This window comes from Accipiter gentilis, chromosome 29 (genome assembly GCF_929443795.1).
Source record: "Accipiter gentilis chromosome 29, bAccGen1.1, whole genome shotgun sequence".
Taxonomy (NCBI): domain Eukaryota; kingdom Metazoa; phylum Chordata; class Aves; order Accipitriformes; family Accipitridae; genus Astur; species Astur gentilis.
In genome coordinates this window covers 15597740-15625196 of record NC_064908.1, presented here as the reverse complement: position 1 = coordinate 15625196, position 27457 = coordinate 15597740, and the positions used below count along the sequence as shown (strand labels likewise).

The following is a 27457-nucleotide window of genomic DNA, read 5'->3' as shown; positions in this document are numbered from 1 at the left end:
CCAAAGCGTATGAGAGCACAGGCACTACATATAAGAAAAGGTGAGTGAAAAGTGCAGCCATATCACCCAAGGAAGTCTGAGTGATAGACAAAAGTGCCTCACTCCCTCAGCATCCTGCTTGCCCAAATCCCTACTTAAGTCTTATGCATGCTTATGTACGTATATTAAGTATCATGGTCAGAATTGGCAAAACCTGCCAAACTACGTATGTCATGGACTTATTTGAAAGAGCTGCAGAAGGTAAAATGCTTGGCTCCGGCACACAGTGTAACCCAGAAAGGGGAAAACACACAGAGACATGAATGACCCTGCACACCAGTCACAGACAGGTTAGATTACTGCAAGGTACAGGGTGGCCGTTGACTTTCAAGCTATGGCCTTTGTAACAGAATGATGGTCCCTGTAAGGTCTCTGGGAAGTGAGCATTGGATAGCATTTGTCATCCAAAAAAGGCAACTATGCTGTAGAAACCTACCTTTTCAGTGTTGGGAAATCATAACCCCTGGTTAAAATGGCCCACTTGAGCTAAAACCAAACAATTAACTACTCTGGTGACAACACATCCACTTTTGGATGCACAAAGGCATTCAGAGTGGAGGGTTTTACACCCTGGGCTGGAGAAATCTACTTTCCCTTCACTCTTGTTTTTCTTTTGCTAGAGTTGCTGATAAAAACCTCCTATGGAAACTTTATCTCTAGAAAATAAAGGCATCCTCCTGGGGAACATGTCCTCAACCCTCTACTAAAATGAGTCAGATATTCTTTTGGTAAAGTAACTGCACCAAATCTCATTTCAACCTTATGACTAAAACCAAACCAAACCACTTTCATGGTCAAAGAGGTGACATCGCGTTAAAAACAGATGTTCTGAGAACAGAAAAGTGGCAACATAAGAGAGGCTTTTACAGCTGCCTGGCTTGGGCCACCAAGCATTAGCCAGCACAACCACAATTTAAAACAAGCCATACCTGTTTGGGAAGGACTTGTTGTACTTACTAGCAGTGGTACGAGCAGTTCACACGTTACACTGAGGACTAAAATATATAAGCATGGATGTAGAAAATTATGCTGAATTCAAGGATCACTTGGAAGTATTAGAGAAGTACGGAGAGGGAAGCTGCCCATGCTTTTATGATGGTTTATATCTCAGGATCTCAAAAATCTCATGGGAATTAGAGATACCTGTATTTTGTGTGACAGATTACATGATCTTGTTACAGATGGAGAAAGAAGTTAAATAAATAGCCAAAGGTTTCACAGCAAACCTGTAGCAGGATGGAGAACAGAAGAGGATTGCCCTGTCCAGGCCACAAGACAACACTCCATGCCTTAACACACATGAAGTTTTTCATTTACATTAAAAAACCACATCCACCCACTAAATGTGCTTATTCTGGAGGCAGAGTTTTTCTAACCTCCCAGTGATTACATCTCAACACTGACTCCTGAAGGCCTTACTTCCCATCAGCACTATTGGCAATCAGAGTTATGCTGTGTTTAAATCTTCATCTGGAATTTGAAGCATGTATCACAAGATGAAGCAAGGAGCAGCTATGAACGGCATGCTGCTGATGCAGCCCAGCGAGCCACATACACACTCTCACTATTTTCTGCAACCTCCCTTCTCCGCTGACCCTGTTCACCAAGTCTTAACTGAAGCCGCTTGCTGGATAATTTACCCCAAGAAAACCATCTGGTGCTGCTAACTGTACTCACACAGAGGTAACAGACTCAGCGTTTCTGCAGCACACGAGGTTATATAGGGACTCAGACAGTTTGCTTCCCAGCTACATTGTTGACACATTATTTGGGCAATTTTTGTATATTGTCAGTCAAATAGTAACACCAATCCTGTTCCAAGCAGCTCTGCTTGTACAAATTAGCTGCACATCTGCAGCTTCTGCCACCAGATCATCTCTTTTTCTTGGCTAGTTTATTTTATAAGGGTGGTTAAACCGGCCCATGCTAACCTCCAATGCATCCTTAACCTGATGGGATTCCCCCTCCCCAGTCAGCAGAGAAAACTGAACATCCACACAAAAAAATTCATGAAGCTCCATGATCTTCTCCAGGACTGAGTCTGCATCCAGTTCAGCCACTGGAGGTTCCAAGACACTCAAGAAGGACCCGAGTCCTGCATCCTTAATGCTGAGGACAGCAGAATTTGAAAAACTGGCTGGACAACGCTGTTTATTCAGTTGGGTCATTCAACAGGAAGCTTTGCCTCAAGTACTATCAAGTCAGAAGAACCAAGTCCTCTGTACCACGGAAGTGGTTTACCAGATGACTAGCTGCACTGTGCCAGCCAAATCAAGAAAGGTCACTTTTAATGCCTTCCTTAAAAACAAAAAAACCCCAAACCACAACAAAACATTAAAAGGTGGTCTGGAAGAATATGATCCATTAAACTGGGAAATAAAGAAAAAATTCCCTGAGGATTTTTTTTTTTTAAGTTGTTGAACCCCAATGCATTCAGTATGAATGGTGCTAAAATTAAGACACACACACCTCTGATCATCTTCCTAGACCCCTCAATTTTCCCCAGGAAAAAGCCTGGGTAGGGCTCTGTGATGCATGGCACACCTCTGTGCCAAGCAGCAGTTGTTCCGCACATTCCTCTAATACCTCTTTCTCCTGATAGCGTGTTATCTCGGTCACAGAACATGATCCCACCAAAGCCATTCATCCTTGCTGCAGCACTTGCAGATATTAAATTCCCTGGACAGGCTGACTAATGATACAGCAGGCTGGGAAGGCCCCAGGTGCTCAGGGAGGTGAAGGTAAGAGCTTTCCTTCAGCAGAGCTGTGCTCTGCTGCAAAGCAAGTGATAGACCATGACACAAGCAGCTCAGAGCAGGGAACCTGCTCCAGCAGTCTCCATTTCACAGAGGGAAAAGAAGGGATATTAGCTGTTTCTCTTCCGAGCTCCTCAGCTTTTACAGCTGGGAACAGGATGCTGGAAGAGTGCGGCATCCCCCAGCCCAGCAGCCCAAGCAGCAGAGTGGGCAGCACATCTACTGCTAAGCCGTTGCAATTCTCTGCCCAGCTCATTAACACAAATTGAAAACGATGTGGTTTAACATACCAGGCTGCAAACTGCAGCGCTTGGTGCATGGACCTGGCACGCCGCCCCTTCCGCAGGGATGCTGGCAACGGGGAGGACTTTGGCTACCTCTTCGCTCACTCCTGCACAAACAGCCAAAGCCCAGGAGCACAATCACTGACACTTCTTGATTTTGTATTTCCAACCACCATCAGCTGCAGATCTGCTTTAGTGAATTGTACTGACCTGCACCTTTTCTCAAAAACACCCATTCAAGCAACTTTGTGGAAAATCAACAGTTAACCTGCCTAATACAAACCTGAACGGATTATTGCTGCTGCGGAACTGGTTTTGGGGATAAAAACCAGCTCTGCTCTGATAAAAACCTTCCTGTGTCAAACCCTTTTACAGCTAAAATAGAGAACATGTGTTATCATATCACGGACACATGCTTATTTACACCAACTGAAGAAGGCTTGAGTTCATAATGTTCACATGTGAACATTGCTCATCTGCCAGCATCAATGTGAATCGAAGGAATATCAACTAGAGAGGCAGGAGGACGAATAATATGCCAGATTGCCATGCAGTCCTTCAAGTATGCTGCATGTCAGCATTTCACAGTGCCGATTTTGACCACAGAACGTGTCTACATTGGAGGAAAAAGGAATAATCAAAGCGTCGTAACTTGGATATACGTTGTCTTAAATAACATGGTCAGAATTTTCTCAATTACTTTTTGTCTACTTTAGCAAATAGATTGTACTTTATTACTGAATAAAATCTGTTTTATCTTATTAAAGGCTTTAGAGTGATGAGGCTAATAAATAGGAAACACTATGTACTGGTTCCCTGTGCTTTCATACTAAAGATTTTGCTGTCAACATTGCTGTAAGAAGAATAAAGCTCTCGCAGGACAAAGGAAAATTGGCCACAGTGGGCCACTACTATACTTCATTTTTTAAAATTTTTTCGTTTGAAGTACTTTAATGGCATAGAATCTGTCATCTACTAGATGCTGGCAAGAAGAGCCTCAGCAGCCATGCTCCAGATCCACACTTCAACTTCTGCACGGGATCTAAAGAGACACTGCTTAAAATAGATTAGTTAAACCCCAAGATTTTCCAAAATCCAATGCCAGTAGAAATGTTTCCATGAAATTAAAACAAAAATCTGTGGAAAACTACACTTTTATGCTAACATTTCTCTGCGGCATCCACAAAGCACAGCATTGCAACACTGCTACAGCACACAACAATCTAGGGGAAAAAAAAAAAAAGAAACTAGAGATAGGGCCCATACAAAAGTGAAAGTGCCTACCCGTCTCCAATGATCACGCTGAAATACTGTAGAGAAATCAAAACAGTAGTTAAAAATACTGCAGAATAGCTCAATAAGCATTCTGTCCCTAATATTTACAGTACTATTAGCAACAGGCACTGATTTTTCTGATTTGGCAGTTGAAGAGATTATCTTTTGAACACATGGGACAAGAATTCATCCTCAGAATCTCTTATTAATAATATCTGTTATATTCAGCTCTGATATAACTCTAGTATTTCCTACCTTAAAAGTGTTTCTCTGCTGAGCTGTACTATACCTCACCAGAAATTTGCTAAAGGAGTAAAACTGTTTTGTCACTGCTGTGTTGGAATCTCACAGTTTACTCTAACTACAGATGATGAACATTGTGATCAGGGTTCAGAATTGCTCAATTGACCTTGTGCAGTCAGTGGACAAAGTATACCGGAAAGGTTTTCTTTCATGGTTCAGATAGCCTGCAGCCTACCTTTCCATCAGATGCAGTGTTTATTCTGTAGTGGTACACCCTTCCTTCGTATCGCAGTGAAATAGATCTCTGTCCTGGACTGCTCTCACTCTCTCGCACAAGAAAGCTGCCGTTGATACCGCTACTCAGAAGGTACTCAGCAGCGTTACGGGACACTGGTCCATGATACCAGGAATGCTTCTCCAAACTATTCACTGGAGTGATGTAGTTGCTGGGCACCCAGCCCTGTCCATTCTTCGTTTGGGCCTCGCACCATTCACCATTATGATTGTAGCCCAGGACACGGAGCTTTTCACCTTGGCGCAAGAAGAAAATATATTTAGGCATAGCAAACCTGGGAACTGAGGACAAAGATAGGTTCTTTCCAGCTAACAGATCATTAAATAATCTCCTATAAGAACAGGTATCTGAATGAGCAGGGAGCATGTGTGTTTCTTTAAGCTTGAGTGGACCCCTCAAAGCCAAATAAAGTCACGTGCATGCTTCAGGAGTGAGTTAGGCTCTCGTGCAGTTCTGCACCAGCTCTGATACTGCTTGAGCTTAAAAAATGAATCCACCAAATTTTATTTGAACTGACTTGGCTTGATGGGACTAGGAGAGAACAGGAGTGGATAAATGATTAAAAAAATAGTATCAATTAGCAAGGTAAGCAGGTGTGACTTGAAGTACGCATAAGGAACAGGACTGAGTAAGAAAACACTATCTGTACAGTTGTTCTTCATATGGGGACTGTGTTTTGGAGAACTACAAAAATTAGAGAGGCCAGCCTCTAAAATCAGCTTAGTTTAACTTCTCAGTTCAAATTCTTGCTCCTAATGGAGACCTTAGTTTTGGCAAACAGTTTCTTGCCCAATGCAAAAACTTCAGACAGTTTTAACCTTTTAAAAGGTTATGACTTTGTGAAATATTTGTATTTGTTTAAGAAAAATTCCCACAGTAAAAAAAATTCCATAGGGTTTAGCGTATAACTTAGTTATTCCACAGTGACTTTTCTTTCTACGCCTTCTCACACACTCCCAGTACCATTCTGCCCAGCTACCTTACCTTTAGTTATGCTGAGAGTGTTGTCCCCACTTGCCACAAAATCATACAGTGCAACAAAGAGATGGGGGTCATTTTCACTAGGACAGGACAGAAGGTTTTCCTTGGAATTCCAGCGAGCTGCTTCGCTCAGACCCTGGGGCTCAAAGTCTGACACTACCGGTCTCTGAAGGGCTTCTGGAGGAGGGAGAAAGAGAGAGAGAGAGGAAAAAGCAGGTTCATATTTGCTGATAAAAGCCATCTGGTTAACCCACGCACTCTGATTTTGAAATCTGCATTGTTTTGTGACATGTGTGCTCCTCATGCATCAGGGGACAGATACGGACAGTTCTTTAATACAGATCTCCTGCCACACAGGCAGGACACCCTTGTTGCAGAGCTGTCCCCCAGCCTACCCTGAGCCCCCCCAGCTCCTGCCTCCCATGGCACACAGGAGAAGGAAAGCCCCTCTCCCTCCCTCCAGTAAATGCTGCTCACGTAGGCTGTTTGCTCCTTGTAAATCCTTTGGCTCATGCCTAACTGCTGGTATGGTTAGATCTGAAAACAAACCCAAGACCTTTAAAAGGTAAATCCCTTAATTATCCTATAAATGAAATCACCAGAACGTGCAGCACAGATTGCCAGGCAGGGTGAGATTTATAAGGCATGGTATTTAAGAATTGGATACGTACTTCCATTCTTCAATGTATTTTTTATCATTTCTCTTCTTGAGTACAAGGCTGTGCCTTTTTTGTTGCTCTCTCTCCTGCCTGCCGCTCTTGAAACCAGAGCACAGCAGCAAGCATACTTCTTTGCACAATGGGCTTTCCACATTTTTAGGAACCCTGAGACCCCCTCCAGAAAAAGGTTCCTAAAAACTGAGCTTCACAGTTAAGTAAAAACCAACCACCAAAGTTTTTTGTACACTGCAGCACATTAGGCGTGCAACGTTCAGTAGTTATCAGGCAAGTCCAAGTACATTGGGGAATTTTATTGCAGTTGCTCCTGCAAACCCTCCCCTCTGGACCATGATTCAAGAGTTTGGGGCAGTGATGCTCCAGGTAGTTGTGCCCCCTCACTCTCATGTGCCACCCCCAGCTGTGCTGGCAGCCCTGCGCATGACTGTGCTGGCACAAACTCAGGACATTGAGTTGTGAAAATCTTGTTTTTTGAAGGGTTATTTTCCATCTGGATGAGTTCATTGAGCAAGGTCACAGCACCGCACACAAACTATCGTGTCAGCGCAGCTATGGGGACAGGAAACACAGCACTATCGCACCCAGCCCCTTGCGCCATGAAATTGCTCTTCATTACTCAGCATCAGCCTCCGCCAGCTCCCCTCACTCACTGCTGAATCCCTCTTCTGCACAAGCACACACAGCAGTGCTTTGGAGGGAGAAATCCCAGGCCAAGTGTTTTCTACATTATCAGGTCACCTGGGAGCAGAGTTCTCTCTTCATACTCGTAATACTCACTAGCAAGGGGCTGCTGTGTACATGCAATCACACCAAAATATGCTTTTAACGCTATTGCTTGTTTGGTCTGGAAATCCAGTATAAGCTGCACCAGTAAACCAGTGAAAAACTGATACGACTGACACCAGAAAATGTATGGAAGTCAAGTGTGGATTGGGACAGGTCCAAAATACATTTCCCAATGGGGAAATGCTAAAAAAAACACCAAACAACCAAAAACCCACCCAAAACCCCAACCTACAAACAATAACAAATCCCATTATTTTCTAAGCTTTAGCAGTGAAAGTGCCACTATTCACCCACAGACAATCTGGTGTCCTCAATGTGTTGGTCAGATCACTGCTGGTAAAGGCTCTCTGGGTGATTATTTATGAACATAAGTACTACTGTATTCTTTGGAAAAGGTAATATCGTACATGCGGGCAGAGAGCAAAACAGCACGTATACACACCATTGGGCCTGTTTTCCTAGCCAAACCATATCTGCAGGGAGATATATTTTTATAGTGAGACAGAGAAGTCAAATATTTCTGCTTTCTAAACAATTCCACAGTCAGAAAATGTGGTGGTGTGTTGGGTGGTTTTTTAAAGCACCTCGACATCCTTACTTTCCGTTTCCTGCAGGAGAATACATTTTAATAGCTCGGGTTTGTGTGAAGAGCGACAATGAGAAAAGAAACAGAAAATCCACTTTCAGAAAATTAAGCTATAATCATTTTACCATGAAAACGCTTTGATCCTGTCAAGCCCATTAAGCTCCCTTATCAAACACAGGGCGCTGCAGTGACTGGAGATACTCCAAGGAGTTACACCATCAGTAAACACCTGGAACAGACAGACAGCAGAGAACTGCAAGTAGCAGATACACAACCTCAGTGAGGAGCGATGCCGTGATGCTCTCCCCCAAGTATGGTACAAAACAGTACATGCTGCACAGTGGGATGGACCAAAACCGCTGTTAGGAAGGAAAATGCCTCCCCCACGGGGGACTGATTCGACAGGAAGGCAGGAAATCCAAGGCAGGCTCCCCTCCAACTCCAGTGCAATCGCAGCTCAGCAAAGGATGGCTCATGCACGGCCATGGATGGGGATGTGGGAGGAAAGCCAAGCGCTCCGCAAGAATCCCTCCCTCATGCCCAGGCTGCGGCGGCGCTGGGACTGACTCATAACACATGGATGCCAAGGTATGCGCTTCAATTCAGACCATGAGACAACACTGTGTCAAACACCGAAAACACCCACAAGCTGCGGTGTGAAAGTCAAGGAAGGCTGGTTTTGCTCGATGACATTCCTGCAAACACTGGCTCAGTGATAACTGTCTGCAAACCCAAGGACTGGCAAGAGCAAGGACTGTTAAATAAACATATCAGAATTTTCTAAGCTGGAAAACCACACGAGTCCCCCAGTGAATACATAGGATGCTATGCACAGATGGGCTCGTATCCTCTGCGTCCTCCAAGCCAACACCCCTGCTCAGCCACTGGCACCCCAGCGGAGGTGCATGCTGCGTGTGAACGGTGCCGTGCAGGAGAGCACGACGGGGAGATGCAAGACCCAACTCTCGGGTTGGGTTAGGGCTGGTGTTTCCAGAAGGTGGGATCCCCAAGTTAAGAACTGGGGTGGGAAAGGCGGTAACTGAATGAAGCTTGAAGGGCAGCAGAGAGGATGAGGCCCTGAGTCAACATGGAGAAGAGCGTAAAGGAAAGAGCAGAGTTGTGGTGACCCGAGTGTAGCAGAAGCTTGATAGACCGTGACAAAACACACTTTTAAAGGTCTGGGCCCCAAAAGGAGGCTGTCAGCAGACTCAGGACACAAAACCATGAAGCGAGAGAAGCAGACAGGACACGTCCATCTGGGAGCGACGTAGAGCTGGCTGTCAGCAGTATTTATCCCTCTGAGTTGTTCTCTAGCAAATGTGCGCAGACATTACAGTCCTTCAGAGCAGGAATTAGACATTGCTGTTCATACGTATTGAGGGTCTTTTTCAACACACTACAGCTTCTTCACCTCCTACTGCTGGTTTTAATTACAATTTTACAGCACTGCTGAGCTGTTCAATGGACCAGATTCCTCCTAATAAATCAGCCCGGCTGCGACACCTACAGGAGGGTATCCTGGCATGGCGACGGGGCAGGAAGCGAGCGTAATTCAATCTGTTATCTCTGCGCTGTGATTCCTTCCACGCATCCACTTTGTCTTCTGCTGCGTCCCAGTAAGACTGTAATTTATTACTTTGATCATACCGTGCTCTGGATGACACCTGGATTCCTGTGAGGAGTCCCGAGGCAATGCTGTAATTCAGTTCTCCACTAACACCAACTAAATGATGACTCTTAATTAAGGCAGAGCAGACTTCAAAATAAGACAACAGCAGCTTTTATTTTGGGGCATTAGCCATAAGAATGTCTTCATTTCCCCCCTAAATTAAAGTTTTTACCAGGAGATGTTTATGTTTGCACACTAGAAGGCTTCATAAGCGTAACTATCTCCTGCTAATTACTGTTTATATGAAGTCATGAATCACTGTTGGGGACTGCGTAAGAAGTTCTCAGATATGAACAATTCTGGTGTAGACCAACACAAGCAAATTTCCTTAGTAATTCAAGGGAAGGGCTGGAAAACAGGCAGAAGCACAGAATTACACTCGGCTCCTCCACAGCTGACCGTGGGGCAGTCCCAAGGGAAGGAAGAGACCTCCTGTCTCTCTACAAAACAAACATCCTGTGGTCTTACAAACCATGTTGGCATTTTTTCCACGAGGTTTCTAGAGCTAGGGAGCGCAGAACACGTCTAGTAATCTCTTTGGAGGTACAGCACAGGCCATCTAAAGCTTCTCCTTTCCCTACGTTCCCCCTACTCTGCTTTTCCCCTGTGAGAAATTATGATAAATGGCAAAATAGCTATGTAGATTTAATACATCCAAATGTTCCCAACTCTGAGCACGTATGATGGAGCAGCTGCCTCTCTGTCCCAGTATTCCCTTAGTGGCCCTTCACGGATTCCCTATGCTCAATGGAATACGGATTTTAAACAAATAAAAAAAAATAAAAATCTGTAAACCAAATCATTCCAAAAAGAAGAAAGGTTTCATGTTTTATTTCAGACTCACCCCTTTAGTGAGATCATGCTCAGCCTCTCCTGTCACCCACTCCATAGCACAGGCCATATAACCTCCTGCAACAAAGGCTGTCACTTCTGCTCTTGGCTGATACTTGGAAAGTCCATATTCTTACAGCCAGCATGAAGACAAATGATCACTTTTTAAATATTGCGTGTTTCTACACAGAGATGAAGTGCAAAAATAGATCCAGCCTCTCTCAACCAGACCCCCTCTGGGCCTGTGCTGGGCCAGTCTCCCCAGCCGTGCTACCCTATTTCCACCTCCAGCGAGGCACTTTCGTCCTGTAGGCAGGCTGCGCTCCCTTCTTGCACGGCCACCAGGAACCTCCAGCACTCTAAATACAGAAAACCAATTCTGCTGAATGCAAGCACGAGACAACAAGGCCACCCGTGGCTCCTGCTGCATCGCCCATGCAGAAACAGGCCCTCACAGTCAACTGCAGTGTTTTATTTTGTCTAACACTAAGCACCTCTGATGATGTGGCTTCTCCCACTCCTCCAAGAGATGATTCTATCATCTTTGGGGTTTTGTTGTTGTTTTTTGTTTGTTTGGCTGGTTTGGTTGTGGTTGGGTTTTTTTTGAAAGTTTACTCTTACATTAGCCTGCAGGTTCCACTCCAGTTCATTCACTAAGTTTATTCCACTTATAACCCCTTAGTGACATGGTAAATATAATCTTTCTCCAGCCAGCTAATCATAGTTGTAAATGTATGGAGTGGAATAGTGGGTATGGCAGAAATTTAGATTTTATTGCCAAAGGGAGAGAGTAACTAGATCCAAGTGAACTTCAATGACACTTGTGTATTTCTGAACACTTCACCTTCATAATTTTTGGTTTTGCTTCCTTACTAAGGGAGCAGAAGTAGTGGAGTTTGCCCATTTCTGAGCCCTGGGGAGGGAAAGCACCAAGCAAGAATCATCGAGACCTATTGTTTTATTTCCCTGGTTTACTAAGCAGCCCCAGACTGCTCAGGGAAGGACTAACATGTCTGTGGATGATCAGTTTTAGGTCCGAAGACAGTTACAGCTTTTCCTATGAAATGACAAGCCTTTCCTCACCACAACCCATGGGAAAAGGTAGCAAGCACGATCAGCCAGATTTTTTAATAAGGATGGGACAGGTGAGAACTGCTGGAACAAGCACATAACTAGCAAGCCATCACAAAGCCAGAAACATATTTAAAAGCAAGAACTCTACCGAGTGATGGCAGATGAGAGGCCAAGAGGTGAGGAGTAGAAAATAGCCAAGGAAGAGAGGAAACAAACAGAAGCCTCTTCCCTGGGAGGCAGCAACACCGTCTTAATGCACTTGCTCTTCCTAACAGGTTGACCAAAGACCTGCTGATCCCAGCAACATTGGGGCAGGATGAGTCGCTGGCATTGCAGTTTTGGGTCTGGCTCAATATATGCCCAAATGCATAAAAAGAAACTCTCCAGGAACAGGGCAATGGCTACAGGCTGCTGCTCCTCCCAAGGCTTGTCTACTCTAGCTGTAACAAGACACGGGGGAAAAAAAAAAAGGGGGGGGGGGGGAGGGGGGAGACAAGACAATCTGACATGACAGCTGGCAGGACAGAAATCATTTAAGTTACAAAACAAAGGACTTTACTAGTGTTCCCAAAACAGTTTTAAACTTCACAGAAAACACTGACAGGTTTTATACAAGGCTTCTGCCTTTCAGTGGTAGAGCAAGCCCAAAAAGGCAGCAAGACTATTTCAGCCCCTATTTGGGACATGGACACGTTCTGTTTTCCAGATCAGATTGGCAGCAGTACTTGCTGTGCCTCTTCCCTTCTACTCTTTACCCTTTCTTGGAGTGAAGTGGGTGAGGAATTATTCAGTTTGGCAAAGGCAGAAAGGAGAAAGCAGATGACAGAAATTCAGATCTCTCACGTTTTAAAATAATATTTACTAGTGGGAATAGAAACAAGGGCAAAAAATGGCCAGCTCAAACATCAATATGAAATCTCAGTAATCGTTAAAACCAGTTTAAACCTATTTTTGATATGGTTAAGAAAAGGTCTCAAGTTCTTCAGCGAGCAGGCAAGCCTGCCTGTACACAGCAAAATGCACAGCAATGGGATGTAGCACCTGCCATCCCTCCACACCACGACAGAGAGAACTCTACAAACAATCCTCGCTCCTGCAAACTAATAGAGCATCAAAAGCCTTTCAGAAGATGACCACCATGAAAAAAAAATTTCTGATTACTTAGTCAAAAGACACGTACACATGTGCCTGACTCTAAATCAGCCTTATATCAAACCCAACCTCAGTGCAGCATTTTCAAGAAGTGTGTTATAAAATACAACAAACAGATCTGATTTTGTTACAGTCCCATGCTATTCATAAAACAAAAACTGTTGTGTTGTTAACACATGAAAACCAAAATAAGAAATTGAATTAGGTAAAATTTAATCTATCCTCCTGGCTGCAACTGATTTTCCATGCAACTAATGGACCTTTCATCCTTTAAGCAGTTATGTTTAAGGTTTCACAGTCTACTACAGTAAAGAAACTTTCCGCTTTCCCCTCACATCCTCAACAGCTTCTCATACAACTAAGATAACAAGAGCAGAGTTAAATCCTCTACCAGTATCACCATCATATCTCCTTAATCCTTTCAGAAGCTTCAGTGAGGCTGTGGGACGTGCATGGGAATGGACTGGCTATCACACACTGTTCATAGGGATCCAGGAGCAATGGTCCCTAGTTTCTGACCCTTGACACAAACCTGCCCCCTTATCGTGACCTGCCAAGCTTAAGTGGTTTCTATCAGAATTAACAAATCCATATGTAAAAACTTGTTATCTTCTTAAGGGTAATGGAAGCAAATGGTTTTCACTTGTGCCCTTGGAGTACATCAGTTTGGGACAGGTCAGCACTCTCTTTTGAAGAGTCCTCAGCAGCACTTTCAACCTCACAATAACTTTAATGAGAAAGCTGCCTAGGAATACCACGTGGGGACCTTCAGCTTTATAAAGTAAAAACAGAAAACCCTACTTTTTTTAAATTTCCCCCACCTCCAGATGAGCTTCTCACCCTGCTCTCCAAGAGATCCACAGTCGATTATGGCAAGTCCTGTACTGCCTATGTTCTAACCGACTGTCACAGCCTTAAGGTTGCTGTTACCCCATTTGTTCACCTTTAACATGCGGCTTGGATGGTGGCTTTGGTTTTGCCCCATGCTGAGCTGAGAAATGAGACTGAGCTACTTTGATAGAAGACCATTTAAAAGTTGTTTCAATGCTCATTTCCCATCCCATCATAAGAAATAAAGATGCAAGCCACAGTCTCAGGGAAGCAGAAGATAGAAATAATACAATATTTATTGTGTCAATGATGTTCTTAATTCGATACTGCCTATATGGCACAAGTCAAACTACGCTCTAATCCTATTATGCAACTGCATTGCAAATTCGGGGGGGGGGGGGGGGGGGGGGGGAGTGGTTGTAACACACACAAAAGAGAAAAGTTGCAAAAACAGTCAGGGTAACACCCTTGTAACATCATCCTTTAGCATTCATTTCTGCAGGGAAGAGAGGCCCCAGATGCTCTGCCTGTTCTCCCAGGGCTGTGTTGAAAGATCCAACGGCACAGAAAGGAGGCCCAGCATGGCTCGGAGCTCCTTCTCAACACGCAGCCTGGCCGTGCCCGAGCAATACCAGAGGCAGGGGACACAGATAAAGCTTTTATAGACATAAAAGATCATGGAAGAATTCAGTCGCATAGGAAGGATCAAAATTATTCACATGCATCCGCCCACCACTAGGTTTCTGAAAGTTTGAATAAACAAAAAAAGTCCTCTGGAAACTGTTCTTTGATTTCAGACAACAGAAAATACTTCAGAACCACTAAATTCGTCTGATAAATACAGACTCTTGATCCGAAATTTCTTCAAATGGGTTTGCCACGAGAAGCCATTTGTAGATTTTGAGATTCCTAACCTATGAATTTTCAAGGACCATTTCTCCACTGAATATTCAAGAGTTGAGCAACAGCGACTTGCGATAGGCCCCGGGAAATCAGCTGCTGCCTTTCGTGCCTCTGATTTGATGAGTTAGCACGGTCCTTCTGGCACGCAGATTATTTTTACTGAAGCAACATCCCGCAACACAAAAGAAGTTGAAGAAGCCCGGACCACCCTGGCGGGATGGACACAGCCCCACTAGTGCGGCCAAGGGGCTGGGGCTGCACGGGAGGACCCGTGATGCGGCTCCGCAGGCAGGGTGCGAAGCCACGCCGGGGTGAAGAACTTGCTCGAAGTCACGCCAAGCAAGACCTCAGCCCAAAGTCCCCCAAACCCGGCACGGTGCCTCTGTCTGGCTTTCCATCTGAGCTAGTCGGGTCCACACGTTTAACGTTTCAGTGTCTACAAATAAGCACGGGTGTGACTAAAAAAAATCACCTTTTAAAAGCAAATACGCACGAAAACTCAGTTAAATGAACGCCTGGGGAAAGCAAACTTACAAGGGGATAACCAGAATGAACTAAGAGATTACGTATTAACGCACGCTGCAAATATTTTACGGATGGACTCATCTAAATTTTCTTCCTAAGCCTTAAGTTAGTTTTACCATCCTCCTCTCACGCCTAAAATAAGGGAGATCCTTCACCGCGCAAAAAAAATAAAGCCGAGGCCTGAAGATACCGCTTTGTTTATGGGCTCCGCAATAAGATCACTTGACATTTTACAACCATAAATGGTAGAGCCGCGCTCCCTTTGTATACTGCAGTTAATGAAAGTCACCTGGGGTCTGGATGCCGCGTACACCACTCGGTTCCCCCCCCCCCCCCCCATGCGAAAAGCCCAACCTAAACCTGGCCAGGACCAAATGTCTCCCCAAGCCTGGCCCCAACTTGCGAGAAAGGGATAAAATTCGTGTCTGGGATGGCGGCGGGGTCGGGCCGTGCCCCCCCCGCGGGCTGGGGCTGCTGCGGTCCCGGGGGGGCACGGCCCGACCCCGGCCCCCCGTGGGTACTCACCTTCCAGGTAGCAGCTGGAGGACGAGGAAAGCCCTTTCTTCGATTTGCAACCCACCAATTTCAAGCAAATCTCCAACATTTTCATTTGTTAGAGTTTGGCTTCGGCTGTCTGGTTTCCCTTCCCCCCCCCCCCCCCCCCAGCTTCTTCTCGCCCTGTCGGATTATCCGGTAAAAGTCTAAAAAAGTCTACAAAAATCCGGCCGGAGTCTAAAAAAAAAAATCCAGGAAAACTCTAAAACAAAATATCCAGGGAAAGTCTAAGAAATCCAGCGCTCTGAAAACCATTACAAGGGCGAGCCCGAGAGGCGGAAAATCCTGGGGCCCCGCATCTCCTCTCCCGGGGAGTTAACTCCAGCCATCTTCCCTCCTTCCCAACTCTTTTGGCGGGAGAGGGGCGGCGCGGGCAGGGGGGGGGGAAGGAAATAAAAAAGAAAAAAAGACAAACCCAAAACCCGAGCAAAGCCGGCCAAGTTGGGCAGAGTCACTTCTGCCCGCAGTGCGCGGCAGCTGCCCGCATGCCGGCGGGCGCTGGGTGCAGGCAGGGCTGCTGGGGCTGCGCTGCCAACAAAGGGCCCCCTTCAGCCGCTGCCTGCCTCCGTGACATCAGGCAGCGAGCAACGCCCTCGCTCCTTAACCCTCCTCCTGCCTGCACCCTGCCTGCCGCCTCGCCCAGCGCCAGAGAGGCGAGGGTGGGAATCAACAAGTTTCCCCTGCCTGGGAGAGAGCCCTCCTTGCGTTGGGAAAGGGGGGGGGGGGGGGGGGGAGGAAAGGCAGGATTAAGGAATTATTCTGCTGCCGTGGTGCTTGGTACACCGCGACTGTTAAACCAAGGGAATTGGAGGCAATAGTCAAAAAAAGTCTTAAAAGCGTCTCATTTCACAGCGTATTAAGGGAACGGTTTAAATTCTGCGCCTCGTAACAGGGAGAGGCAAACGGAGAGCTATGCCCATTCGTAAACCAGCGCAAAAACTGCAGGGGAGCGGGAGGTCCTTCCCAAAAGATGCTGTAGTAGCATCTCTGTGAGAATTACAGGCAAATGGGTTCACATCTCAGTTGATGCAATTACGCTCGCAGGATACGACTCCTCTTGCACGGCGGGCCAGAAGTTTTCACTCTCCCACTACCTACTCTTCCTCTACAAACTGTGCCCTTCCCTTGCAGGTTTCTCAAGGCTACACATTAATTACTGCTCTCCACTTTTGCTTTTATAGATTAATTTCTGGCATTAGTGTGTGTCTCCCTTTTAAAACAAGCATCACTTTTGTTATATATATATTCTATATGTATATATATTTTATATGTATATTTATTTAAAGGAGATAGCAAATTGGGTGTGTACACAATTGCCCCCTCCCCCCCCCATTCAAAAATCCCCTCACATTTGCTGAACCTTGGGGAGCTTTTGTTGCTTGAAGCAAGAGGTGCTCAAGGGTGCAGAGTTCATCAGGGGTGCAAAACAACGAGGCTGGGGAAAACGGCCTGGGAAGCCAATCCTACCACAAACTCCACTGCAACATGCGGAGTGCTTGGTGTGTCACACACGGGATCAACAAAGCAGCAAATCTTCATTTTTGTCTCTGAAAACTTCCTTCCACATCTGACAGTTTATTTTGGCAAGGTTACTGACTAGCTAGTGCTCTTTTGCCCTCCAACGTTTTCAAACATTTAATACTTTAGGGGAAACTCTGCATGCTTCCAGCATCCGAGGACCATGCCTCCGAAACAGCAAACATTGCTCAGACTCTTTAAACATTATTTTACAGCATTACTCTGCCTCAGTCTTCTGATCCATGGAGTGTACATGTGAAAGGCAGCTTGGAAAGAAATCCTTGGTCTCTCAACCCATACTGAGCTGCAATAACAGCATTTGCATTTTTTTAAGTACCACAAGTCACAATTTCTAGCAGAGACATAATCACGGTAAGGACAGCATGATGTTCAAAGTGCTTTCACACTTTTTCTCAGAAAAGATGAACATGGATATCCCCACTTAATATACCAGGAAACAGTGAGAGAACTTAAACATTTCCTCAGTTTAGACAGTCCAGCAAAGAAATGAAGCTACAGACCCAGTCCCCCACCTCTGGCAGCCTGCACGTGCAAGACAACGATGCAGTTCTCCCCATGCTCTCTCTTCCTCTCTCCACTTCTGGAGCAGGTTTTCTACTTTATGGAAGCATGAGAGTTTCAAGAGAAACCAACACCTCTCTACTTGTTCCCTGCCCACCTAACTTCAGATGAGAATGCAACAGAGAACTTGTGCAGAACTGCACTGGGGAGCAGGAAGGGGGAAAGAGGAGTTAAAAGCAGATTTGGAGGAGAAAGGTTATATAAATCACAGGAGGAGCTCCATCATCACGTGTTTAGACCCAGTGTCATGTTTAGGGAACTGAGATGAAGTAACGTTGCAAGAGCAGACCAGGCATCTTGCATGCAACTTCTTTTCCATGTGAGGAGCATCCCTATCACGCTTCTCCTTCAGCGGCAGCTGTAGGAATGTGGAATCCCCATAGCATTCCCCTGGCGATACAAAGGCTGCCCCCCATGAACTCCACCCAGCCACTACAATTAAGGTTAATACAATGAGCGCCAGCAGAATTAATGCGGATTACATTCCTGATGAACTCCTGGGGTTCTTACTCCAGAAGAAGAATGCCTCATCTCAAATTAAATTAACCCGCTTGCAGAAGAACCTCACTGTAGGAGAAATGCATCCACTTGGGGAGTTAAACACAATGAGCTATCCTGGGATAACTTCCTCTGTAGATAAACAAATTAATTCCCTTTATGTTTCCACACAGACAAGCTTGTGTGGTCCCTCTGGTACATACGTCATCCTTCAACGTTTCCTCTTTTGTGTCATGGCAAACTAGGCTGTAAATACTTTGAGCAAATACCCTCTGTGCTTCCTACATGCCATGAAATTAACTGATGATATAGAAATAAAAGCCATATTGGCAGTGTGACACAAACTCTGCTACTCTTATGGCTGACTTCTATTAATCCCTTTGTTTGCCATATACACAACTTAAAACAAAATGAGTCATGAAAAGTGGACAGCCTTTTGGACTACTGATGCATCAGTGACTGATGCAACCTTCAACTGGGGCTCTCTGTTGCGGAACGGCAAATCAATTTTGGTTGGGAGCAGACTCGGAAGGTCTCCAGTTCAACCTCCTGCTCAGAGGGTAGCTCTCTATCTAGATCAGGTTGTTCCAGGCTTTTTGCAGCTCAACTTTAACCAAGTCTGCTGGGCAGCATGGAACACTTTTCATCCTCTTAAATCTATCCAGCTTTGCCTTGCTGCAAGTTATAAGTGTTGCTTCTCCTCCTCGTGCTGTGCACCTCTGAGAAGAGTCTCTCTGGTTACCAGTTGCGTGGTTATGAGAGCACTGGGACCCCTTTAGCCCTGTCTTCCCCGACCAGGCAAAGGCAGCTCCCTCAGCCCGGGCGGCACCGCCTGCTCCAGCCCCTGCCAGACTCCCTCCAGTGTGTCAGCATCTGCTGCAGGGGAAGGAGGGAGCTGGACGCCGTACTCCAGATGTGGCTTCACAAGCGCCAAAAAGAGGGAAGTAATCACTTCCTTCGACCTGCTGGCTCTGCTGATGTTAATGCAATCCAGTATCCATTAGCCTTTATTGTTCATGCTCATACAAGAGCGTAAACCTCTTTAGTCAACTGCCTTCACATTTGAGCTTCTTCTAGCAGACAGCTATTTGTTCTTTACTTTCTTAAAGCTACCCAAAATTTGAGGGCAGATTTTTCCAAAAGAGTACAATCACACACATGCATGACAGCAGCAGCGAAAGGACTGGACTCCATGAACAGAAAGGGAGTTTTGGCATGATCCCACGACATTAGCAGCTGGAGTGAATTTTGTTCGATCCCATTAAAAACAGCTTGAGTGCTCGTCACCCATTTAAAAGCAGAGCTTAATTTTATTTTAAAATCCTATTCTGAAACATGGAAAGATAACAGAGTTTGAAGCCCCAAACACAGGGCTTTTTTTGATAGGCACGTTCCGCTGTTTCGGGATGGAAAAAGTAACTTGAAACAGAAGCAGCACAAACTAGTGGTTAAAGCAAAGGAGTAAATGAGTGCACTGGAAAAGAGCGGATTCTTGCTTACAGTTACAAGTTACCCTGCGCCTTACCTTGCTCTTCCGTAAATGCAGCTGAGAATTTCCCCACAGTTGTTAAAGACTAACTCAATGCCAGTTGTAAAGCACTTTGCTGTGTCTGGATGTATGGAGCAACGAAATGTAGTCACATAATTTGTAAGATGCATTTTTCTTAGTGAGGAGGTTACACATGATTTTGGGCATTCACAGGTCACTGTCTTTATGCTGAAAAATAGGTCCATGCCGCAGAGCACTGCCATACCACATAAGCTCTCTTCTGATGACATCTTTCACATAGTGAAATAACACATTCTAACACCATTACCTGATTAAAAATATATGTGTATATGAAAATGATCAAAGAAGCCTATGTTGAAATCCATGAATGACCACAGCATGTGCTATAGACACAGCTGTAACAAAGCTGGGCTTTGATCTGACAGCAAATGCAGTATTGCCTGTTTTCCTGGGGGCTGGTCCAGCTTTATCTGACAGATTCAGTTTTCCTTCGGGTTTTCAGATCCTCCACCATTAAACACCTCCATCCCCTCATAGATACAATCTGCCAAAATTTTGGGAAGATACTGGTGTGTATTAGATTGAGAGGACTAGCAGATTTAAAATTCTGGCTACTAAACTCTACCTTCTTGGCACGTGCAGCACAAAAAGCTGTCTGGTGGAGTCTTGTAAAACTGTTTGCAATGAATACAACTTCAGTGGGTCGTGCACGTTAAGCCAAGAGAGCTTTACTATGGTATGCCAAAGAAAGCACCGCAGAATGTGAGTCCCAGCTGGGCAGGGTTAGAGCTGAGCGTACATCCCACACCCAGCCCTTTAAAAGCCACCTCAGATTTAAACAACTGCCTCGAGTCAATCTCCTCTTAGTCTCAATAATTGTTCATTGACACCTTGTAACTACTCCAAACGTGAAACTCCAAAAGTGAAAACAAGTCTTCCAGGATATTCCAACATTCTCTGCTTACTTGGCAATGACAGCACTAGACAAAAAGGCAATTACATTTGTGATTTATTTGTAATACCTGCCACGTAACAGGGAGAAGGTGAGAAAAGTCCTTGTCGGTGTTTGCAAATAGAATGACTACATTAGTCCATTAAAACCTTCCATGTTTGTTCATGCACTTAAGAAGAAAGCCCAAGCAACCAAAATACTGAAGGATCTCTGACTACTACCTATTTTGGTGATTGCTAGGAATCAATAATACCACTGGCATTAAGAAAGTATACCCAGACAGGACTCAGGTGGTTTCACTGCTCTGCCCAGATACCTTGCTCAGGTGAACCTTTGGGCCTTCAGTGATGCATGTAATGCCACCCCCGTTTCTCCAGCACTGCCCTACCTCAGAAGCACTTGGCTACTGTCTGGTTTTTTCCAGCTTTTTATGTAGACATCTCTGCGTTTCCTTTTCATGTACAAAACATTTTTATAAAGACCAATATTCTACCTTTCCATTGAAGCTCTTCTCAAAATTCAGCTGACATTTTTACAACAGCTAGTTAAAATAGCATGTTAAAAATAAAAGCCTCTTGCTACTATTCTGACCACTCTACAATAGACATTATTGTAAATAAAAAAACCCCAACCACCAGCACATGAATTTGAACAAAGGCTAGTTAACACCTGAGGGCAAAGAGTGTTTTCCTTCCTTCAGAAACCATCTAGCACAGAGCGAACGGCCCTGCGAGAGCACAGAGAGATATCTGCACATACAATGAAATATTAACACTTCAGGAACTTGGACTGAGCAAGTCCCACTCTCACAGGAAGAAACTTTAAAAAAAAAAAGCCAGGTTACAAAAAGTCCACTGGACACATCAACAGAAAAAAATTTTGCAATACAGCATGTGCATTTGTTGTTTTTTCTCCTTGATTTAACAGATGTTTGTTATTTGCAATTTTCATGAGTGAAGGACTCAGTTGAGAAGTGGTGGGATTTCAGAGAGGGGATGTTCAACTATTTGAAATTCCTTTCAAGCAACAGGGCAGAATCCTTTTTAAGGTAGTAACAAGGCAGAGGGTACTATTAAATTCCTGCAATAGTGGTCAGTCTTCACCATACTCATGTAAAAAAGCAAGATGGGTTGTGAGGTCCACAGGGAATTGCCTGGAGTATTAGCATTTGAAGCCTGCAAGGTTAAATCCAAGTCCAAAGGGGCTCTTCACAAATCACTGCAAAAGTTTTGGCCCTCTTCCATTAAAAGCTTTGCATCTGCAGGCAAAGAAGAAGAAAGAGGTATCTTGCACTATTCAGGTCTGAAAAAATAGCAGCTTACCTTAAAGACACAAAAATCCCACAGACTCCTACTTACTGTAATTATTTCACTTCCATTATCTGGGCAGTTTATTAATGTTGCGAAAGAGGGAGTGGGGACTGAGAGTTTCTATGCGATAGGTAGAGTCACATCAGTTTAGGGATCCTACTGAACTTCAGTATTTTCTGCCAGACCAGAGAAGAGAGGGCTTACAGACAGCCAGGACACAATCAGAAAAGATACATACTTGGAAAGTATCAGAAAATAAATTTTAGAGAGGTGTCTTTGCCAATACTGACTCAGATCTTGAGTGGGAACATTTCTGTATTTCTTTTAAATGAAAAGGCACGGAAATGCAGATAAATAAGTAAAGTTAAAACAAGAGGTTAAAACGGGGAGCTCACAGCTGATGACTTCACGGGCTATCTTGTGTAATTCTGAGCACGTCCGCAGGAAGAGCCAGGAGGACCAGTAAAACGTGTTTGAGTCCTGACAGTACCTAAGTGGTTAATTTCTTCCATTCAAGAGCTGAAAAATCTGCCAAAGCAGACGACCAGGCCTAAGAGATCAAATTACACATGAGGAGGGGGTGGAAGGGGAGAAGAAGAAAAGAAAACAAGTATTACTGAACCACTGCAGCATTAGACCCAGCAGGGATTAGGAGGAACATGGAGGATGCGAGGTTTATCCAGCACTATCTGCGCCGCAGCTGAAGTGCCTGTAAACACACAGGCTTGGTTGCTGCCCACCTCTTGTCATTCGCATTTTGGAACACGGACCTGTACTGAGCACCTTAACTCTGGCCAATATGAAAAACCTTTTGTGCATCAGCTATTTAATTAATATTACTGCAACAGTTGAAACTTCTTTCTTCCACTTGCTCTCCCCACCCAAGCCATGCAGCTGTGCTGCATTTTCTCTCCCAAGCAGAGAGTTTAACTTGGGGCACAGCTCTGTGAACATGTCCAGCACGCTCGCTGCTGCCACAGGTACAGGAATCGCCAAAGTACTTGAAAAGCAAAGGAAAAAAAAAAAATCATGCATAGCAGACAAATAATAATCTATCAATAAACAACCCATCAAACCTAGTAGTAATTCAACCCCTTTGCCTTGAGTTGAATATGCAAAGGAGGTCTCACGGCAATATTAACATTTTCTCAGCTATTTTGGGGCAAATGAGGGCTCCCTACCCAGCCGTACATTGCTCCTCTAGTCCACGCTCACCTAAGCTGTTTCAGCATCGAATTCAGTAACGATTACAATCATTTTCTGAATTACAGAAAATTTCAAGTAACACACACAGCAGACTAGGATAAATTTAATTGCAAAGATCATTTTTCTCTAAGGATCTAATCCTAAACAGAATTCTGCTTTTGAACAGTGTCAATATCGATGGACAGAAACCTTTACAGGATCACAGCATACACGTTTCCTGACACTGTAATAAGTGTATTTTTATTTAAAAAAAAAACCCCACCAAAAAACCCACCAAAAAACCAAAACAGTGCCTTCCAATCAGGCACTCAAACCTTTGCCAATTAATCCACAGGGAAGTACATATTATTTTGAGAAAGTAGAAGCTCTTAACAATATAAATAAAAAAAGCATCTATATAAGTATAAAAGATGCTATATAAAAACATCTGCAATCACTTGATTTAAATTACAGTATTTATCCACCCTCAGTATCTACTCTCAGACTCCCTCAGATATGCAGGTGAAGTGCATGGTGCTCCATAGCACTAATTGCTTATTATTCCCACTGTAAGAAATTAAATATACACTCCCAGAAAGAAAAAGCTTCCAGTTAATTAGAACTGCCTGCAGCAATGGTTCCCTCCAAACAGTTCAGCATTTTATTTTGTTGTCAGGACACAATATAAGAAGTTTTAAGAGTCCTGCTGGGACTATGACGTAAAGGCAGGACCAGTATTTTCTCTTGTAGAGACTGGGGCCAACAGACAGAAACTTCAGACAGAAATAAGTTATTTCACTGTGAAGAAAAGCACATGTAAAAATGTATGTATACACCGTCTTGGTCCAACTGCAGCAAGGATGCAGAAAGGGATATCCATTTTACTCAAGCACTGCTGAATGTAGACAGATGCAGTTCCAAGTGCTAGACCTAGTGCTAAACTTTCACAAGGGTTTAAAACACTGTTTTTTTTCAATCCCTAAACATAAAAACACATTGAAAGAAGCATTTTAATTTGAACTTTTTTTGGAAAAGCTAGGGAATATTCCCTCTAGGTTGCACCACTAAAACAAAGCAAAAGTCTGATGCTGAATTCATCAGGGGCAAAAGTCTTTCTGGATTAGTTTCCTTGGTATGCTTAGAGTATAATGCTTGCCATATCAGGATTTAGATTTAGAAAATGGCATGAGACTGTGGAACACCTTCACATTTTCTGCCTTTCTGGGTAAAAGAGGCAAGACAAAGAAGGAAGGTATAAAAAAGAAATCAGTGCTACTGATGTCCAGTAACCCCAAACTCTGCCTCTCCATGTATTTTGAGAAATCCAAAGTTCCTTTCTATTCATTCCCTCTTTACCCTACCTGCCCATCATTAATCAGAGCCATTCACAGAGCAGATATATTACATGTGGTCTGAGGTTTACAGCTGTTGGCATGAATAAAGATTGTAGATTCTGTCTGCCCGCATACCAGACGGAAAATAAAGAAAGTGCGGAAGTATAAATGAATAGCAACAGTCAGCACCCTATAAGCTATCCGACCCTGCTCCACACAGGCCCTATCGCTGCCACATCCTTCATTTCAGGCTTAGCTGAGTCACTTCACTGTTCACAGGGAGAGAAGTAGATTTTGAAGACCTGCACAAATGATTTAAAAAAAAATTTTTTTTTTATTTACCTACCACTGCTCTGAAAATTTGCACAACGGAGCACGAGGGCAGGAACCAGAAAAATGCTATGGGCAAGCATCGAGATTAGTTGGGAAGAGATCATGCTGACACGGAGCGAGGGTCCTCAGCCAGTTAACCCCTTCGAAATCCAGAGTGCCTCAGTCTCACCTTTCCCATCTTCACCCTTTTGTTGCCACCAGTGCTCTCACAACCATGTGGTGACCCAGTTCAAGAATGTGAAGACTCTTCTCACTACATGTTCATACAAATAACAGTGCTGGCCTCACGAAGGGGCCAGGAGAGCTGTTTCTTAATTCAAAATACTGAGAAAATAATCTGTAATAGCAAGTACTGAGTTGTAAGGACAGCTTAATCTTACCAATCTTTCCTACTGAAAGATCTACAAACAAATCCAAAAGAAATAAATATGAATGTAGAAGTGGACCAGATATAGATGCATTTCATTAATCATTCAGAGACCATCAAATGGACCACAGAGACAATCAGTGCTGGAAAACCTGCTTCCACCTGAAATGGTAGTACTTCAGCCAGCCTCGAGTAACTGGCTGCGCTCCAGTCTGGATCTAGGGAAGGCAATGCCTCAAATTCCTAGAGAGCTTACAGATACCCAGATATGCAACAGTGCTGCAGTAGAGGCAACACTCTCTGAAAACACAGCTTTGTCAGAAACCCTTTCTTGGGTAGGAAGTTCCTCTGTAGCTCCTCTGTAAGCCTCTCCTGATTCTGGGGGTGTTCCATGAAGTTCCAAGTAGAAGATAGCACCACCCCCTTGTAATTAAATTCACAGCTTTTCCTATTGCTCATTGAACTCCAATCTATATTGACGTCTCATGTCAGTGATATATGGATCAGTTAAACTCCATGTTATTTCTACAGATTGCAAGCCTCTGGTACAATCTTTTACTGTATTTTCTTGTTTTTACTTTTTCTGTGAAGGAAAAGTCATGCAACACTCCCAGTAAAAATAAACAATACCTAACACTTTCTGAAGTGGCATCTCTCTCCCCACATTGCAAGAGGAATGGAAAATACCACATATTGCCCAGGTAAGATACAATGAACACTCCTTCATTTGACTTTACTAGATGGTATCTGATATAAAAATTTGGGTTTACCAGGATAACACCTGAAATGTAGCACAGAAAGCCCAGACTTAACTCCACTAGTCCAGGGTATATTCAAGGCTCCCTGTGCAAGTTCCTCTGCCCAGCCATGTTAGGTAACATTTTATCAAGTTATTATATGAATAAAGACTAAAGCCTATAAAGTAAGTGAACAAACAAAAAGCAGCCTAGAACATGTATCACAAAAGGAGAAGGAAGGCTCTGGCCTGAACCAACAAGAGGTGGGAAAATCCAGAGCGACAGCCAAACTGCTTTTGTTAGGCCATGCGTCCAGATTTCCTCCCTTCTCTTGGTTCAGCTCAGTCTTTGCAAGTCTCGCGACTGGAACATGGCCAGAGGATTTTCACAGGGTGAAAGAGCTGCTGTGTTCCCCCAATCCCCCCCTCCAACATGCACTGCAGTTAGGGTGCCAGGAGAACCTATTTTAAAATTAATCTCAAAGCAGAGGAAGGTTTGGAGAAAGAAACACGACGAGAAATCTCCAGCAGCTCTGGAGTCAAGGGGGGGATGAAGCCAGTGCATCACTTCATATTGCACAGGTAACAGAAGATATTGAAGAGGTAATGCAAAAGGATTTTAAGCCATGTAACATACCATTTATAAGATCAAGAAAAAGCACAGAGGAAAAACCCCACAGACTATGTCGCCTCCCATTTTTTAATTGTACCTGAAGTGTTCTGTAAAGGATGTCACAACGTCATTGGGAGGATTAGCAGGTTATTGTTTTGGAAAGAGCTGATAACAGCTTGGTTCACTTTTGCTTACATTGTCAACTCCTCAAACCGGGTCTGGATTTTAAGATGAAAATATTTTTAGGAAAACAAAAATATATTAAGGGAAAATTAACCATTCAGCATCATGTGCTCTAGGAATAGACATGCCACAGTTCTATTTCCAACTCTTCTTTAGATTTCGCCTGTAATTGCAGATAAACCAATTCCCTGACATATGGCTCTATTTTTTCCAAATGTAAAAGATTTTCATGCCACCTGGCTTCTGGACAAGCCAACTACAAATGAGGTCCCAGCCTTGAGATCCACTGCTAGAAGGTACTATACGAATGTGAAACGTTCAGTAACACACCCAATACACTAACTTCGAGTCTATAAAACACATTTCTCCTGTACTTTGAGGGCATTCACATTCTTTCCATCAAGTGGAGCTGCCTCGTGGCAGCATGGCTATGGCAGAGGGCAGGATATAAAGACTCCTGATGTTGAACTTAATGCAGGCTTTTCACAGGGTGTGTTCAACATCAACAACACATCCTACACAATCTGCGGAAAGCCTGCACATGCAGAAATTATAACAGACATGAAAAGGAGCTAGATCCAAGGATAACAGACTTTTTTTTTCCCCCTCGCACAGAAACACTTCGTTTGTATCCAAGAGAAAGAGGAGGTTTTCCTGTGTTGGAGCACCAAGAAGCCTATCCCATGGGGGAAAACCAGGGGAAGGCGCATATCTCAGATGACAAGCTGTTCCACATAAATGTGCTGGGACTCCCTGAGGTCTCTAACACAGACAGAGGAGTAACAGAAATGTAGTGAGCTCTACAGCCCAACGATCAGAGTGCTCCAAACCACTTCAGTCTTCAAAGCTGTGAGTCAACAAAGTTGCAGTACCT

At 44.1% G+C, this 27457-nt stretch overlaps 1 protein-coding gene across 5 annotated transcripts in view; it reads right to left on the bottom strand.

The window, feature by feature from the left end:
* ABL1 (ABL proto-oncogene 1, non-receptor tyrosine kinase) overlaps positions 1-27457 on the bottom strand; it is an 82732-nt gene that overhangs the window by 17965 nt on the left and 37310 nt on the right. Inside the window, exons 1-4 of one of the 5 annotated variants that reach the window (XM_049832350.1) lie at positions 15433-15826; positions 8048-8151; positions 5877-6050; positions 4833-5128 (exon numbers count right to left, since the gene is read on the bottom strand). The exons of 1 other annotated variant lie outside the window; for it this stretch is intronic. In XM_049832350.1, the coding sequence (XP_049688307.1) occupies positions 4833-5128; positions 5877-6050; positions 8048-8078 (501 nt within the window). In that variant the 5' untranslated portion in view covers positions 8079-8151; positions 15433-15826. Of the gene's footprint in view, positions 1-4832; positions 5129-5876; positions 6051-8047; positions 8152-15432; positions 15827-27457 lie in introns of those variants that run through there. 3 more of the 5 variants (XM_049832351.1, XM_049832349.1, XM_049832348.1) reach the window with 3 other exon arrangements.